Source organism: Sphaeramia orbicularis, chromosome 1 (genome assembly GCF_902148855.1).
Source record: "Sphaeramia orbicularis chromosome 1, fSphaOr1.1, whole genome shotgun sequence".
NCBI classification, from domain to species: domain Eukaryota; kingdom Metazoa; phylum Chordata; class Actinopteri; order Kurtiformes; family Apogonidae; genus Sphaeramia; species Sphaeramia orbicularis.
The window spans coordinates 25,324,650-25,343,543 of record NC_043957.1 but is presented as its reverse complement, the minus strand read 5'-3'; the positions used below and the strand labels follow the sequence as shown (position 1 = coordinate 25,343,543).

The 18,894-nt window shown below is 40.8% G+C and overlaps 1 protein-coding gene and 1 long non-coding RNA gene across 2 annotated transcripts; one reads left to right on the top strand and one right to left on the bottom strand.

The window, feature by feature from the left end:
* The first annotated feature begins 508 nt into the window (after window positions 1–508).
* LOC115418216 (delta-like protein A) lies at window positions 509–7,300 on the top strand. Its single transcript, XM_030132617.1, is given in 15 exon segments — window positions 509–1,042; window positions 1,177–1,479; window positions 1,756–1,816; window positions 1,903–2,160; window positions 3,162–3,222; window positions 3,332–3,462; window positions 4,337–4,506; window positions 4,898–5,096; window positions 5,099–5,113; window positions 5,214–5,600; window positions 5,603–5,688; window positions 5,691–5,970; window positions 5,973–5,994; window positions 6,094–6,202; window positions 6,320–7,300. Coding segments are annotated over 15 exon segments (2,157 nt in total). The 5' UTR covers window positions 509–973; the 3' UTR covers window positions 6,326–7,300.
* Window positions 7,301–13,599: 6,299 nt separating this feature from the next.
* On the bottom strand, window positions 13,600–17,902 carry LOC115418521 (uncharacterized). Its single transcript, XR_003935313.1, has 2 exons — window positions 17,537–17,902; window positions 13,600–16,327 (listed from the first exon to the last, which is right to left on the bottom strand). It is a non-coding gene; the product is annotated as an uncharacterized LOC115418521 (long non-coding RNA).
* Window positions 17,903–18,894: the final 992 nt, after the last annotated feature.

Below are 18,894 nucleotides of genomic sequence, written 5' to 3'. Positions count from 1 at the left end.
AAGAAACAGTTTAAGAACACAACCTGATTTCAAAGAGGAGAAAGAACCACTTCTAAAAATCAAACACAAACAAAAAGTGGATTTTATTTCTTCTGAATCCTCTACATTTAATGTTTGTTTTTCTAATGCTCTTTGTAAGATTTCCAAAAAACATAAAACCATCAGTGTGTCTATCATTTCATCTCTCCCTACAACAGGTTATCTGGTGTCCCCTGTCTGCAGGAGTCACTCAGCTCTACTTTTAAGATCTACTTCTTCTTATTTGACCGAAATATTTTCACACATCTCCATTTTGAGCTCAGATATGAAGGCTACGTGTGCTGCTGCTGCTGGGTAATAGGGAGGCTGTTAGGGGACTGCATGGGATCCTATTGTGGAGAGCCGGGCCAGATTGGGAGGTGAACTCAGGGAGGAGGGGGTGCATTTGCATGTTATTACCATAGCATGTGTCAGGCCGTATATAACAGGCTGCAGGCGGCCTTAGCTGGAGACAGACGCACAGTTCACAGTGAGGAAAGACGTTAAGAGGAAGAAGGAAGCATGTTGGACCACTGACAAATCTGTCCTTGGGTTAGACCAAGATATTCACACATGAAAATCTACTTCCGTATTTTGTCACTTTCTAAACAAAAAACCCCCCAAAAGGAACCCATGACTTTTTCCGTCTTTACGCATTGGATTAACGCTTTATAACGGAACTGGAGGACTTCTCTGTTTTTAATTCCTAACTCGCACAGGTTCACTTATCACAATTTTTTGTGTATTTTTTTTTTAAGTCTGGGATTTATCTTTTTCCTTCCTCGGGACATGAGTGGAAGCAGCGTGGCTGACAGCGGCAGCAGTTCATGAGAAAACCCCGTGAGGCTACAGAAACGTGCTCAATGCATCTTCCTCAGAGGAATTGAACAGGAGGAGGCACCCTGAGGACAAGCTGAGCCCCGACACTTCTGACTTTATTTATTTATTATTTATTATGTATTTATTTAATATGGGCCGCGTCATCCTGCTGACTCTTGCCGTCATGTCCATGTTGCTGTGCCAGGTAAGGAACTAAATCTCTATTTCTTCCAAACAATGAGCCATCACCCCCTCCCCTCCACTCCCACCACAACACACACTCATACATGGGAGCTACTGTGTGTACAGTTGATGATAATAAGCTGCTTTCCTCCGCAGGGGTTTTGTTCGGGAGTTTTTGAGCTGAAGTTACAGGAGTTCCTAAATAAGAAGGGAGTACAGGGCAACAAAAACTGCTGTAAAGGAGGCCTGACATCGTCTTTCCACCAGCAGTGCGAATGTAAAACCTTCTTCAGGATCTGTCTGAAGCACTACCAGCCAAACGCCTCCCCGGAGCCCCCGTGCACCTACGGCGGTGCAGTGACGCCGGTGCTCGGCTCCAACTCGTTCCAAGTCCCCGATGTCATCCCGGAGAGTTCATTCACCAATCCCATCAGGATTAACTTCGGCTTCACGTGGCCCGTAAGTGCAGTCATTCATGTTCACCTCACTTCACTACAAGTAAAGTCAGAGAAATCGCGCCATTTTGGTAAATCCGTGCGTAAAAACGCTCAGCGACATGATTTCTTACCGCAATTTAGAGCTGAGAGCGAACAAAGTTTAGTGGTATTGACTTTCAGCGGATCATGTTATGCTGTTTGAGTTGGAGTGTGTGACACAATCGCCCAGGGCCTTTGCTTGATGTTATCACCACATCTCCGCCGGCCACCTGTCTCACCAAGCCATTTGTGTTCCCAGGGGACCTTCTCGCTGATCATTGAGGCATTACACACCGACTCCAAAGACGACCTCTCCACAGGTAGGCAACAAACACCCTCTGCTTCTCAGATTGGATCATCTTTCCACGCATTTTCCATCCCTTAACCCTTTCTTCTCTGCCTGTAGAGAACCCAGACCGCGTTATCAGCACCATGACCACACAGAGGCATCTGACGGTGGGAGAAGAGTGGTCCCAGGACCTGCACACCGTGGGCAGGACGGAGCTCAAGTACTCCTACCGCTTCGTCTGCGATGAGCACTACTACGGCGACGGCTGCTCGGTGTTCTGCCGACCGAGAGACGACGCGTTCGGCCACTTCACCTGTGGAGAGCGCGGGGAGATCGTGTGTGACGCAGGGTGGAAGGGCCAGTACTGCACCGAGCGTGAGTTCCCAAACTTTGTTATTGTGCGCACATATGGGCAGGGTAGTGGAAATATGAGGAAAGGTCTTACAAAGGAGAAGTCTTTGAGGGATTTGGTACAAGTTCACCTTGAAAACAGCAAATATTGACAAAGAATGTGTTAAACTTAATTCTAAGATCATGATGATGCGTTCCGTTAGGTCGTTTACAGTGGAGAAAATGCGTAAAAAAGTACTTGTTTTCCATGATGGGTTTATAATCAGACTCACTGAGTGCCGTTAGAAGGCAACTTGTGCGTAAACACCACACGCAGCCCCTCCCCCCACCCCCCTCACACACACACACACACACACACACACACACACACACACACACACACACACACACACACACACACACACACACACACACACACACGACCACTTGATTTATTCTAAGGAAAGTTTTTGGGAATAATCTCACGCGTGCCATAAATTTACATGCTACCTTCCGATTCGTTACTGTGGGAGTGGGCCGGCCGCTGATTGGCCGAGGCGGGGGAGGTATTGTTTGAAGTGGGCAGCTGCCGGCAGAGAGGAGACAATGGAGCAGCTGTCGCGCACTGGCAACACACTCGCCAGCTGTCCACTCTTATCTGCCCCAATCCGAGACATTAAGGGGAGTGTGTGTGCGCGCGCGCACAGAATGAATAAAAGAGTTTTGACCCGCAGCGAAGAAGAAAAAAAGAGGGTGGTGGGGTGGGTTGAGGGGGTCTGTGTGTGTGTGCGCACTCTCTGAGCTGCACACACATTCACACACTCCCTCCTTTGTCTCTGCACTATGTTAAGCAGAAAATTCTTCCACGGTGATAAGGAGATTGAGTTTAAGGTAGCTCTAATGGGTTTTAGGAGCCCCTCCTTTCTTTGATTTTAATGACTATGTTGGGATGTAGGTGATAAATCCAAACAAAGAACCTGCATTTTACTGACCTGGATGTCTCAGAGTATCTAAAAGTTTCCCATTTTCCTTCCTTTACTGTACAGCTATTTGCCTGCCAGGCTGTGATGAAGAGCATGGCTTCTGTGAGAAACCCGGGGAGTGCAAGTAAGTTTTCCTGCAGCAGTTAGTTCACTGGGGCATTAATTAATTAGTGGGACACATGAGGTAATGTGAGTGGACTGACCGGTGTTCCCTCCTAATTGGACAACAACAGGTGCAGAGTGGGATTCAAAGGCCGCTACTGTGATGAGTGCATTCGTTACCCGGGCTGCCTCCATGGGACCTGCCAGCAGCCATGGCAGTGCAACTGTCAGGAGGGCTGGGGGGGACTCTTCTGCAACCAAGGTGAGGAAAGACTCGGGTAAAAAAAACAGTGGTGAATGAGTGGTGGGTGGGGGGGGGGTGGGGAGGGTGAGTGATGTAAATCGGCCTACACAAAAAGAAGAACAACTGTTACTCCTCCAGCTAGTCTTTTCCGGTTTGGGTATCTATGTCCCAGTCTGTTTTTTGGGGTTTAAGGTAGTTGGAAATGAGGGACAGAGATAGAAGAATACTGAGGACTGAAACCTGCACAGGATCGTTAAGACAGATGGGTTTCTTTTTAGTGCAGTCCTCAATAAAGCAGTGAATGGATGTGTTTCACAGGGTTGATAACGCAAAACTTCACTGAATCTAAGTTTAAGTAAAGAGAGTTTTCAAAACTCTACTAAATCAACAAATGCAGATATTCCCAGCATAATCTCTACAGGTTATAAGTAATTTTTTAGGAGACAAATGAGTAGAATAGCCACAAATACAATGAAGTAAATCACATAAAATGAGTAAAAAAAAATAGTTAAACTTCAATTTGTCCTCAGTCTCAAATGGCAGCTGATGTTAAGCAGCTGAAAATCTGATCCAGTAATTCTACGACCCCTTTTCAACAACTACTAAAAGAGTGTAAACAGACAGATATAGGAGAGGAACTGAGTTAGTAAGAAATGGAGACGGCAGCACAAAAGCATCAGCGCTGTGATAAAGAACAGCCAACAGAGCAGCAGTTGTTTGCAGATGAGAAACGAAGACAGGAGGCTGGCGACAGGAAACAAAAAACCACTGGAAAGAGGAGAAAGAGACAAGTGTGCCAGACGGAGGACAAAAAGACATTCTGTCACTGCTGCTGTTGTCCCGCCATGTGCTGCGCTCGGGCTAATCCACATGTGCTGCCGTGTCTTTCCAGATCTCAACTACTGCACTCACCACAAACCCTGCATGAATGGAGCCACTTGTAGCAACACTGGTCAGGGCAGCTACACCTGTTCCTGCCGACCCGGCTTCACTGGAGCCAGCTGTGAGATCCAGGTCAACGAATGCGCTGGAAACCCCTGTCGCAATGGAGGAAGCTGCACTGTAGGTGTTGTTTGCTAGCATGCCTTTAACCCTCATCTCAAATGTTTTCTGTCTCTGCACGGAGGGGCTTCAAAAAGTTCATAGAAAAAGGACAGTTTAAGTTATGATGTTTACTTCTCAACAATTGCTCCATCTTGAAAACATCGATACCAGCCTTTACATCCATCTGTGTAAAACTGAGGGCCATGCAATTTAAACCATGTCAAAGCTATGTTCTTTCTCCACAAGCATTTTGAAGCCCCCCTGTTTAAGCAGGTAGAAATAAAACCAAAGTGTAGAAATGATGGAACAGCTAAACATGCCGTGTTGTCACGCCCAAATTCCAACATCACAACTGGTAGCAGCTGCAGCTGTATGACAGATGTCTGATGTCAACATTTTTTTTTCACAGGATATGGAAAACACATATACCTGCACTTGCCCTCATGGTTTCTATGGCAACAATTGTGAGCTGAGCGCCATGACATGTGCTGATGGGCCGTGCTCCAATGGTGGGCGCTGCACTGATAACCCTGATGGAGGCTACTTCTGCCAGTGTCCCACAGGATACGCAGGCTTCACCTGTGAGAAGAAGATTGACCACTGCACCTCCAGCCCTGCTCCAATGGTAAGAGGGACTCCAGCTGCTCTGCCATGAATGCCATCAGACCAAAAGTTTGCTCTTTATGAACTCCCATGCTGATGCTAGGTATTATGTCTGTCCTCAGGTGCACGCTGCGTGGATCTCGTCAACTCCTACTTGTGTCAGTGTCCAGACGGTTTTACCGGCATGAACTGCGACCACACCGGGGATGAGTGCTCAGCGTACCCTTGCCAAAATGGCGGCACATGTCAAGAGGGACTTGATGGCTACACCTGCACCTGTCCGCCAGGATACACTGGTCGTAACTGCAGCTCACCCATCAGCCGCTGTGAACACAACCCCTGCCACAACGGCGCTACCTGCCACGAGAGAAACAACCGCTACGTGTGCGCGTGTGTTCCTGGATACGGTGGCAGAAACTGTCAGTTCTTACTTCCAGAGCACGCCGCCATCCGCGGGTCAGAAGTGCCCTGGATGGCAGTCGGCTCCGGGGTGGCCCTGGTGCTGCTTCTCCGGCAGGATGCGCTGTACTTGTTGGATTTTTCCGATCAAAAGTCCAGCGCGGTGGTCAAATAGAACCACTGGTGAAGGAGAAAACCAAATAAACAACCTGACGAACAACTGTCACCGCGGTGACAGAGACCTGGCAGTCAGCGTGATGCCAACTCCAGGGGTCAAAAACATAAACAAGAAGATGGACTTCTGCAGCGGTGACCCAGATGAAGGGTCTTCACCGGGGAGGAGCAGCTACAAGAGCCGCCCTCTGCCTGCAGACTACAACCTCGTACATGAGGTCAACTACGAGCAGGCGGCTAAAGAGGCCATGCTGGAGGCGGCCTGCGAGGAGAAGTGCCAATCCCTGGACTCGTTTGAGTTTGAGGAGAAACCAGCAAACGTTTAAAATGGTGAATATTTTTCACTTGTGCGAATTCTCTCAAATATAACATCACAATGAAGTGGGGAGTGTGTTGAATCTAACATCTGCTTTTCTTTCCTCCCAAAAGCGATGCATCAGAAAAGAAAGCCCCAGAAATGTCTGCATGTGCGGACACCAAGTACAAATCTGTGTTTGTGATGTCAGAGGAAAAGGACGAATGTATAATTGCAACTGAGGTGAGTTTCATGTGAATAAGTCTGTTACATTTCATAAAAATCAATCACTTAATGTGGAAAATGTTGCCAGTTTGTCAACAACCACAAATGTTTTCTTTCTTGTCTGTGTGTCTGCAGGTGTAAGAAGCCACCAGTTGGCTGCCCGTTGCACATTTGCTCTATGGAGAGTTTTTTATACTCCTTGAGATGCTGCTCTAACCCTAGGGGGAGGTGTCCCGCCTTGAGACTGCTGCTGATACTGAGACGTTTAACTGATATTCAGAGTGAGCTGGTTCTCTACTGGAAACTAAGTGCAGGCAGCGGCGGCCTGTGGGATAGGAACTGGCAGGGTTAAAAAAAGAAAAAACAAAGTTTACGGTTAAAAGTAACGGCCATTTAGCTTTCTGTTGTGTGTTTTATCGGGGAAAAGGGGTAAAAAATAAAAATATAAATGGACGCTGTCATGTGGTGATAACATGCTTTTGGTACCAGTCTGTTTTGCAACATTTGCACCCGGGCCTTTTCTCTAACCCACATGCCGTTGCTGAGCGCAGGAACTGCATCAAACGGTGGATGTTTGGCCATACTGGCCTGTTCTTCATGAGGCTGTTCACATGGGCTGTGCACCCATCACTAGACCTGTGAAGACTGTATGTATACTTGATCACTGTGTTAAACTGAAGTGCGTTTTTTTCCCTAAGCCCTCCAAACCATTTATGACATAGTATTGTTCATTTTTTTCTTCTTTTGGGGACATGAAAACTTTGTCTTAATTAAAAAATGTTGCTTTTTGATACAGATTGCCCTTTTGTAAAATAAAGAAAAAAACAAGAAAAAAGTTATGATTTAAAATTATGATTTAATTTAAGTTAATTTAATTATTTTTGTGTTATTTTTATTTCGTATTGTATATTTGTGATGTTTGTTATGATTATTTAAGTTGCTTTTTTTAATGATGATATTTGCAAAGGCACTTCAGGTCAATGGGACTGTTGAAAAATGTTATTTAAGAGGGATTGTACTGTACAAATTATGTTACTGTCTCTTTTACCATTTTTGAATGAAGGAATTAGCCAAGACTATTTTTCCAAATAAATATTGCTAAACGTGAAATCCTAATTGCGCCCAACTTTTGTTTTGTCCATCTGCAAGCACTCAGAAAAACACTTCTTTAGGGGTCTGTGAGCAAAGTTAATCAGTAACATCTGTTGTCTTCCCCTGGCGACCCCATAGTGGGCTTTTCTATGCCGACACTGTTGGCCACTGCCAGAAGTTGAAAGTGTCTCCCTGGAGACGAGAGAGGGGGCCTATTCATAAAAAACAATGTCTGTACGCTAGATTTACCACTCCCATTTCTCCTCCTAAACAACGAGTCAGGTAATTCATGGCTCTAAAATTCAGATCAGTGTAGAGTAACGCCTACGGGACATCCTACACTTTTGCTCCTTTTCCACCCTTCCTTCCGCTTTGCACCAAAAATAACTTTAGTGGCTCTTTCACCACAAATCCTGCCGATTCTCCTTCTGAACTGCTTTTACGCTTTGTCACTTCCAAACAGCATCAACATGCCAACAAAAACACATTTCATTCTCTACGTCCTAGATATATGTTTTTTTTCCAATTAACCTCCTTAAATCCCCCTCAGTCCTGTCCCTTAATTGTTCCACAAAGACACTGATTGTGTTTAGACACAAATAACTGTAAATCATCAGCCCGGCAGAGTTGGCCTCTGGAGGGGTTTATAACCCCGCAGCATTATGGGAGCAGACTTCAGCAGACAATGATGGAATTGACAATGGGGCACACAAAAGGCCACCCTTGGGAGAGCCTGCGAGTCCCTCGGCATGCTGGGAGAAGGAGAGTAACAGGAACAGATGTTGTTGAGTAACAGATGCCTTCTGGGCAGAGTTCAGCCTGGACCAGCCAGGCCTTCAAAGCAGAAATAAAAGATTATCGACGGGCCTTCAGGAAAACACAGCTTTGTCCTCACAGAAATAAGTTGGGATTCTGAAAAATGGCCAATAAAAGAGGAGTGTCTGTTGTGTGATGAACATAAAGATGCTACAGTAAAACCATTAAATCAACATTCTCAGCAATGTTTTTCATGCTAGATTTGATAAAACTTTATGGATCCCTTGAGCAGAGCCTTCAGGAAATTAAGGTTCCAGTAGCAGCACAACAACTGATGTACACATATATGAAATATTATAAGACAAAAGGGAAAGAAAATAGCTACAAGAATAACTATAAAAACAGTAGTGAAAAACAGGACAATGATTAATAGAAAATACTAGTAGAAAAAAAAGTAGTAATAATAAATAATAATAAAAAAGTGATTATGTCATATTATAATCTGCACATATATTATATGCACTAGACAGACAGACAGACAGACAGACAGACAGACAGACAGACAGACAGACAGACAGACAGACAGACAGATAGATAGATAGATAGATAGATAGATAGATAGATAGATAGATAGATAGATAGATAGATAGATAGATAGATAGATAGATAGATAGATAGATAGATAGATAGATAGATATCTGAACAATAACCAACATTGCACCACAGAACTGTAACCCCCGCCCAGAGGGAAGATTTGTACAGTTTGAAGGCTCAGAGGACAACAGAGTTTTTAGTTGTGTTGATTAGTCTTAGTTCTGTGATGAGTAATTCATAAAGACAAGTGAATAATATAAATTCATCACAGTGACCCTGTCACTATCGGTGTTTTACACCTACAGAGCAGGACATTTGTCACACTAGTCTATTTATAATTGATTTTACGATCACCGTTAGCGTTATGTGAAACATGCTTGGCCTTTTTTCTTTGCAAATGACTGGATCACCTGCTATTTCACTATAAAACTATATTCTCAGTGTATAATAAATGGGTCCTTGTTACAGATTAAACTATGTAAAACACATCCCTTGCTTTGTCTTTTGAGAAATCAGTTATGATTTTCAAACTGGGAGATAAATGAGAACATTTAAAATGACTTTTCAATACTAATGCAATAATATAATAGAAATACAGCTGCTGAAGCCCACAAAATACATGAATGATAAGTTTTTAATAATAGCATGTATTATTTTAAAATGTGGAAAGTGATTAGGAATTATGATTCTGTAACTGCCCACGGTGGATAAATAAAGTCTTACTTTATCTTACCTCACCTTGTCTTACCTTGTCTTATCTTATCTTATCTCATCTTATCTTATCTCATCTATAAAATATGATGAGTAACTATCAATAGGCATAAAAAACAATGTATTATATTTTAATTATTTAAGGCAGGTTTGGTCTTTTTACCTCCGCCAAAGTGGTTATGTTTTTGCCGGTGTTGGTCTGTCTGTCTGTCTGTGTGCAAGATAACTCAAAAAGTTATGGACGGATTTGGATGAAAATTTCAGGAAATGTTGATACTGGCACAAGGAACAAATGATTAATTTTGGTGGTGATCGGGTGGGGGGGGACTGATCTGCCTTGGCGGATGTCTGCGCTCTCTGAGTGCTTTTCCAGTTTCTTCTTGAATTACCAACTGTCACTCACATAAATATTTGGCTAAAAACGCATATGTTCAGCAAGTCTTTAATGGTTCCATGTCAGAGATTAACCTTGAAGCTGCATCTAAAAATACTGAAGACAAACATATGAAGCACGCTGCACATGAAAGATGGAAGTAGGACATTTACACACAGTTTCATGTGTCACGAGCAGCGGAACAATCATAAGACCTGAGCTCTCTGTTCACCACTGATTTATAAAGATGCTTACAGATATAAAGGGAAGTACAGTACATTCACCAAACTTTAAGAGAAACTCTGTTTTAACTGAGCCTGTTTCATTTTTTTTTCATCCAATTATCGGATGCACTTTAATATTATTTATTGGAAAACATATGCTCAGTATATAACATATGGTCCTTGTCAGTGTTTAAACTGTATGTAAAATATACCTTCAATTGCCTAAGAAAATAAAGAAATAAAGGTCTATTTATGGACTAGAGAAAACATGACTTCATGGAACAAAAAAAGTGAATCCATTTTAATATGATTGTATTTTACTTGAGGCAAGGTTTTTCTTCCCAAGTTCGAAGAGCATTTCAGTCACATTAATATTTTACTTAGAAAGCATATGTTCAGCGTGTCATAAACATAATTAACTTTTATGTAAAATATATGTAGTTCATTTTAATGGTGGAAGAATCATTCGTATCATGTATCCCAGTAAAAGTTGTCATAACACACTAAAAAGACTCCTGTACAAGTAAAAGTTCAGCAGTCAAAGGCCTTAACTAATTACTTTACGAACAAAATGTACTTGAAATATGAACAACTTACTGGTCTCTGCCTGTGTTTTATTATTATTTTTTCTATTTATGATTTAGGAACTTTCACACAAAATGCTTTAATGGACAAATAAACCAGTACAGTTAGGTAGGGGAGACGGGGATGGTTGTAACAGTTTTTGTCTCAGCTCCTATTTGGACACAAAGTACCCTCATGTGTCTACTACAAATAGAAATGCCTACAACTTCTCCAACTATATCACAGAATTAATTATTTATGTCAAAGGCAAGGAGTGCTATTGTAACTTTAAGATTAAAGTACTAAAACTGAGACTACACCACAAAATATGCCTCCATATAATGTAATGTGCATGTGCTAACACTCAAACACCTTCCAGTAGTTTACTAAGAACAAAACAACTTATCATTGATGGGTAAATGAAAACATTCTCAGTGGAATTGATCCTAAGAGTCAAAGAACATTCTTTGAAAAAATATTCAATATATCTATGAAAGGTGTACTCAGAGAAGAGAAGACAACAGTGGGAAGTCAGAGGCAGCTCCCAATTCACAAAAATAATTCAAGGAAGATGTTTTTCACTAAAATAAGCCACACCATGTGCACAAATGATAAAACATGGACGTTAGGGATGCAAATTATCGATTAATCAATTAATCATTAGTAGTTGACCTTATCGATCGATTAACGCAGTGGTTCCCAACCTTTTTGGCTCGTGACCCCATTTTAATGTCCAAATTTCTGGCGGCCCCAGACATTTTTTTGGTTTTGATCATGTAATAGTTTACTATACTATGTTGCAAATAAATGTTAATTTTAGACACCATTCAGTCTATATAACGTATATTATTATGGACGGAGGCAGAAAAGCCAGGTGTAGATTACTGCACAAAGTGAGAATTTTATTTTCCTTGGTCAGGATATGTACAGTCAGTCCAGCTTGGATTTACAAGGCTGACAATTAATACTGAGCAAACAATAACTCAAACTATGAATTCTGAGAGAGCTGCAGCATCTGAAACCGACCACAATGAACATTTAACAGATGAACAGTACCACAGTGCTTCAGTTTCAGCTTCACAGTTTCAGTTGTCATGTCTTTTATGGATTGTGATTGTCAGCTCACCATATATTTTTAACAGTAAGTTTTTTTTTTTTTTTTTTTTTTTTTTTTTTATCAATTACTAGAAAATTCAGGTGACCCCATTTGAATTCCAGGCGACCCCATGTGGGGTCCGGACCCCAAGGTTGAAAAACACTGGATTAACGATTAATTGATAAGCGGCGATCTTCCTGAGAACCTGAATTTCTCTTTTGATAGAGTCTATGAGAATAAAGATAATGTTGTTTATATACTTCATGAAAAAAAGCATGTCATACTCCTTAATGATTGATTCATGCTATCATTGGATACAGTACAGCCAATGACATTTATGGAGAAGAACTAAATAAATTCAACAGAGAAATTCAATAAAATAAATGGATCTGAAGAGGGGCAGTTTAGAAGAAATGGGCATTTCTGAGTTTGCATCACTGACATGATGAAGGGAGATTTCACCAGAGAGACAAAGCTGCAGCCTTCGGACAGGACATTGGAAAAGGCCAATTAACTAACAATTAATAATTTAATCGAGCAAATTCTTATCGACAATTAATTGATATTCGATTGTTTACATCCCTAATGGACGTGAGTGTGTTCATCTGTATGCGTCATCTGTCTTATCAGAATCAGATTCACAGTGATCACAGATACATGGAGGTTTTCCTGGGGTGTAATTTTCATGGATGGAGGACAAGGCGGAGTAGTCTTCAGCAACTGACCGCACTGTCTTTCCCTGCCTCACTTCATCTGATGCACCTTTAAGTACATGTGCTCACACCCCTATTTGTTTTCTGCACCCACTGTCTTGGCAAAAGAGGGAGTAGGATAGAGGAAACATATGAGTTGTCATTACGGGGATGGTTGTAACATTTTTTGGAAGGTGTAGCAAAAAAGGTGGAAACGCGGAAGCGGAGCAAGCGGAGCTCCACCTGGCAGCAGCAAGTGCAACAAACACGACAAACATGCGTTTCATCCATACAGTATCATATGGTTGCACTGCCACTGCTGCTGCTAGGTGGCTGCGAGAACCTCCGCTTCCCACAATGCACGTCGTGACAAAATTCCGAAGATGCCCGAGTTACCTCCCAGCTCTGTTTGTAAACACATGGTTTGTTTGGTGGATGGTACTTCCAAATTGTTCACCATGAGGGAAGAGATTCAGGTGAGTCATCACAGAAAGACTTCGGATTCGTGATACTGAGGCTATGACTGAGCTTTTACAGATTTGATGAAAAATTGGTCACGGAAGTCTCCCACAGCTTTAAGTATAAAATCATTCAGGAATATTATGTTAAGATGATATGTTTTTGTTGATTTTTTTTTCATGGTGTGAATGCTCGATGCTGTACACATTTAATTTAATGTAAGCAGTGTATCAGGTGAAAAGGATAGGCATAAAAATAAGCTTTTGCTTCTAGTCTATTCCTCTTTTGGTTTTTAAGTTTATTCTGATTGTTGTACTAAGTGCAATGATTAATGTACAAATCAAAATAAACCATTCATTAGCTTTGTTCTATTTTTGCTTCATTTTGTTTGTTTTTGTTCAGTTCGTTCCTAGAATTAAACATCAATAAATTAATGCCAAAAATCTCATATGGTCTGAGCAAAAAGGTTAAAAACATGTTAAATGCAAAGAGAAGTCACACTAAGGATGACCACTTTGGTTTACTGATGCTGTTTTTAACCTGAAACTGTAGTTTTTCCTGCTGTTCATACTTTACACATATACAGATTAGATCTTAATACAGAATCTGAAAAATGCACGTGTGGACATTAGAAGTTTAATAACCCAACAAACAGAATGTTGGGTTAAGACTTTCTGTACTGTAGATTTTTTTTTCATTGTGACAGTAAAAAACAAATTTTTCTGACAATTGTGTTCATGAACCTGTGATGACGCAGAAAGCCCATAAACCAATTAAACTGAGAAAAGCATTATATGTGATGTAAAGTAGAACAACAACAGAACATAAAAACACAGACAAGCTGAGACGCAGGATGAGGATCTGGACTTCAGCCAGAGAAGACTTTTATTTGGAGAAAGAAATCTTTGAAATCACTCATTTTTAAAATTCAATTAATTCATCGAGTACGACATCTAAAGATCTCAGAAAAAAGTTAAAATCATGCCTTTAGTCTTTTTATACATAAAAGATGTGGCTTTACGATGATAAGTGATTTTTTTTTTTGTTATAAAATGACTGTGTCTTCTTCAGACATATTTTACCTCTGTTAAAGAATATTAATGTAGAAAAACAATTATTAACTTCCCTCCCATGAAACAAAAAACAAGAAAAAGGTATAACCACAGTACGTTAACAATGCGCTGACATGGCTTCACAGCCACATATTACAGTACTGTACAAGGGTCCGCCTCAGACAAAATGCACCCAAACCACTTTCACTACTGAGGATAGATCAAACCTCTTGAAACAGCTTAACAATGCTTATTTACCAAACCTCGACCGTAGCACGGTGTTGGCAACTGGTACATGAGGTAAATATGTTCCAAAGAAAAGCACCAAAGGTTTGGCGATAGAAATCGGTAATTAGCTTATAACCAACAGGAGTTGGAGCTCTAACACTCTTAAAACTTGTTTTTCTCTTCATCACAATGCTGGCAAAGCACACCACTTAAAAATTCATTTTCAGAGGCCAATGGACACCCGCTGCCAGGCCGGCTCCGTGTAAATAAGCAGTTTTTCCACATTTAAAATGGGACATTTAATGTCTATATTTATAGTGAAGTCCAGAAAGAAAGGATTTAATCTATGTCTTGTTGGATTCACTCTTAAAAAATTCAAACAAGTCTTCAGTAAAGTGAAATTTTAGTCAAATGTCAAGCTCAAAACACCTCACTCATAGTGGAGGTTCACTTATGAAATCATGTCAATTAGAAGGCTCTAACAAAGCTTAGTTAAACTACAGAATATCACATAATGCTTCAACTGACAAACATTAAGGAAATGAGCAAAAGCAGGGACACAAAAGGTCTTTTTAAAAATCACCTTTAAGGTGTAAAAAGGAAAACAAAAACAATCTTAGGCCAAATACTTGAGGGGAGAAACAACACCAAGGTCTAAGTAACATGATGTGCAACTCATTGTGCATAGAGATCAAATTGTAATAAATATTAAAGTGATAATTCACATTATCACCAGTTTGACTTAGTCAAACTTGTAGGGTGATTGTACATTTTCATGATTAATTTCGTTTTACTAAAACATTAAAAAGTTGTTTTTTTTTTTTACAGTGCTGCAAGAAAATCTTTTATTTAAGCAATAAACACTTCCCATTTATGAAGCAGAGCCCCAAAAAGACAAACACAATCAAACACTCAATAGAAATCCTGATAAAAATCACTGATTTGTCATTATTATTCAACCAGTTTCACTTCCTCTGAATGGCTCTTTCACTTTAAAAGTTTTTTTTTATGTTCTGCCTTATTTCTGCATCAAAGTATCACATGAGCAACAGAAAACAAACTGAGCGTTATAGCGATGTACAGGAATTTTACATAGAAGTACTTTAGTAAGCGTTCAAAAAGTAAACAGATCTATCTTAGCTTTAGTTTTCACCGTTTCTTCGTTTGATGTAGCTTAAAAGATGTGAAGCATAATGCCTGTCTTTGGACCACCGAGGTAATCGTAGGTGTGTGTGTGTGTGTGTGTAAAACATGCCGAAATGTTTCCCAAACATTTCAAATGAGTAAATAGTGTCCCTCCGAGCCTTCAGGGGCTCGTCCTGGTTCGAGGTATATGATCCTGGGGCCGACCGGTGGCGCCTGTGGAAAATGTTACAAAGCTGTTTGAAGGATGATGGTGAATTTCATTCACGCCACTGTGCATCACGCCTCCCCCTACTCCTCCCACTTCCCCTCCCGTCCCATCCCTCTCACCCTCCATCCATCCCTGCCATAGTCTCACTCCGCTCAAACTACTCTCCTTCTTGATCAAATTATTCATCAACAACCATCTTTGTCACCCTGAATAGTGCAAAGGTCCATTCACATTCAATTTAGTTAATTCAGTATGTGCATTTTTATCCTGATGTTAAATTACTTCTGTTAAAGAGGTTTTCAACATGTGTCCAGACTGAATATGAAGTATGCTCCATGGTAAGTGTGTTTTCTGTATCAACAGCTAATGGATGGGACAGTGTAGATGGATAAAGTCTAACCTACATGGAACTGAACAAACATGTTGCTCATGTGTGAGCAGAGCAGGCACTGCTGTGACCATGTATGGACTACACTCCCCAACAGCCTCATGTAATATAAACACAACCAGATGCACATTGGTGTCTGTTTAGGACATTAGAAACACACAGCAGCTACAAGTGTTTCTGGAACTCAACGCTCGAGTGTTTTTTGTCTTTGTTTATAGTTTCCTGTGAAATGCCATTTGTACAAATCACATTTTGGAGGCTCTATGTTTAAATGACATTAAAGCTACAATATGCAACACATTCAATACCTGCTGTATCTGTATAACAATATACAGATAATATGTAAAATATCCGCTGATTTACTGCTGTTGTTTACATTTAGAGCTGGATGATATGGTCCAAAAACTAAATGGGATTTTTTTTTTAAAGACCATCCACACCAACAATATAAACTAAATTCTTACTTTTAAAGGCTTTTGGAAAATCTGACCTTCATGCATTTCTCTGGATATAAAGTGAGTTTTCAGCGTTGTAGCTTTACACGGACATGGCTGCAAATGCTTTAAAGGTGCTGCACAGACTTTATACGTGATCTTGAAAAAGTCTGTTTTATATATATGCCTGATCATAGTCTGCAATTTAAAATGAGATTATCAGCACCTAAATAGGTTATTTCCAAATGCTATTTCCAGCTTCCCTGGTCGGGTCGGACAAGACTGGACTGATTTACGGCAGACTTATGTCACTATGACAACAAAACATGACTGGTAGAGTTTAGTAGGAAGAAGTATGCTGAACGAGTGAGGAGTAAGATCTGTCCTTTTCCCTAAAGAAAGGGAATTCTTGGATTTATTTTGTTGTAGTGGTGGACACTGGAACTGGAGCTGGACTGACAGAAAGAAAAACAAAAAGAAAACTAAATGGGACAGTGATAGCGCACAGACTAAAACACTGGTAAACCTCTGCATTGAATGGATGGATAGAACTAAGAAAGTTAAAAGGAATGAAAACAGAGCTGGAGTTGTCCCTCTTCCTTCTCCACAGGTATAGAATGCTACTGTTCTTTATACATATGCATTGGAAACACTGGACTTGACTATAGTGTCTGTGGTAGCTCAGTCAAACACTTCGTGTTAGCCACAGGGCTAGCTCTGTGGTGTTGGTAATCTGTTTGATTTGGAACATTGTTTCAGTCCCAAACTAAGGGCTTTGTGAGGTCAGACTGGTTCTGTATGGAGTTTAATGTTCATGCCGGGGCCTGGATACTAAACTGCCCTTCAGGAACAAGACAATTCTAACAGTAGAATGCTGTGAATGCAGAAGGCTGAAGCAGCTAGAGCTGAACTGCTAATGCAGAATGATGAAGATATTGAATGACTGAAGAAATTTTTGAAAATGCTTGAATACTAGCTAGAGCTGGAGCAAATGTATATTATGGGACACATCTTAGAACACTGGTCTGTGAGTAACACTTAGGAGCTCCGGAGTAAAAAGACATAGAAGCAGCAGTCAGACCCAAAGTTTGGTTTCATTTTTGTTTTCACGACAGTTACCAAACTACGCTACAACATGGACTTTATGAAGTTTGCTTGTTGTCTCGTTTCAAACGTCACTTTGTACCCTGCAAGTCAATGTCTTGAAAAAAGAATGCAGAGTTGTAAGAGGATACTAATCTTATGCACTTATGACAGCAGGTGCTAGTGCTCATGGGAAGCGGAGTCTTGTCCCTTAAAAACCCACCGATTCTAGCCGAATTCTCTGTACAAGACCTTTAAGAAGTCAAATGCAAATGCAACCCCCTGGTAAGCATTACCTGTGTGCCATTACTGTCTCAGGGGATTTCCTTACCACATACATTATATTTTATGATTGTGCTAAAAAATACCAGAGGGAAGATGATTGAGGCACTTTGAGCTGGCATTACCTGCATAACAATCACAATACAGATTGCTGAAAATCGAGCTTTTCTACATCTACTGTGTAATCTGTGCTGTTTTAAAGTAACCCTTTACTGAATTTTGATTTTTATTAATTACTAAATGACTACTGGAGCTGTTGGAAGTCAGAAGCTTATGAGGTTTTATGGTTTTTCACTGAACTTTATTTCTCAACATGAATATCTGCTGACTTACTGCTAGGGCTGGACGATAAAACGATAACGATATATATCGCCATATAACTTTCCTCAATAGAAATATGAGACATGCTTGATATAATTTTGATAGAATTAATTTGACAAATTAATTCATGTTTTGACAGACATAAGAACAACCAATCATAATTAAGTAGTGCCGCACCGAACCAATCATGCTAGAGCCACGGCAAGTTAAGTTGACACCTACAGTACAGGCGTAAGAGCAGCCACAGCACAGAAGCTAATGTTTGGGCTGCAGCGGGAGGTGAAGGTTCCCTCAGGAGAAAAGGAGACCGAGAACTGGCGACCGGATTACTGAAAAGTAGGTTGTGAACCGTTTGGGTTCAGGGCCTTCAATACCAATTTGGAGATACATGTAGACTATGTGAAGAATGCAAACACTCACAGTAAAGTTGGCAGGGATTCACAGATTCGCACTTTGCGGCTCAATGGATCATCAGTCAGTTATCACTGAGACACAAATGATGGCTCTATGTGGGTTTGGTAACACAGAGAGGAAACTACAACCCTGTTTTCATCCAAACAAATGGCCCTTAACGATCAGTAGACGGTATTGTCTTGAATGTGGAGCCAGTTAGTGAGCATGAGTTTAGGGACCGTCTGCAAAGTGCTAACAGGAAAATTTCTACATACTTAAAATTCAATAACTTTGCTTCTACTCAGTGAAATGGCACCAGATTTATCTCACACACCCATGAAGCCCTTCTGCACACACTACACCACTCAGATTGGACAAATATCAGACACAGATTAGCCAAAATATAATATGAGGTACATCTTTGTATTTAAATGGGCCTATAATAGTGTCACCAAATGATGTACTATTTGCTTATTCGTCTAAGGGTGTGTGTGTGTGTGTGTGTGTGTGTGTGTGTGTATATATATATATATATATATATATATATATGTATATACTACATCACACCACACACACACACACTTATCCATTTTATTGCCTTTCCACATAAACCT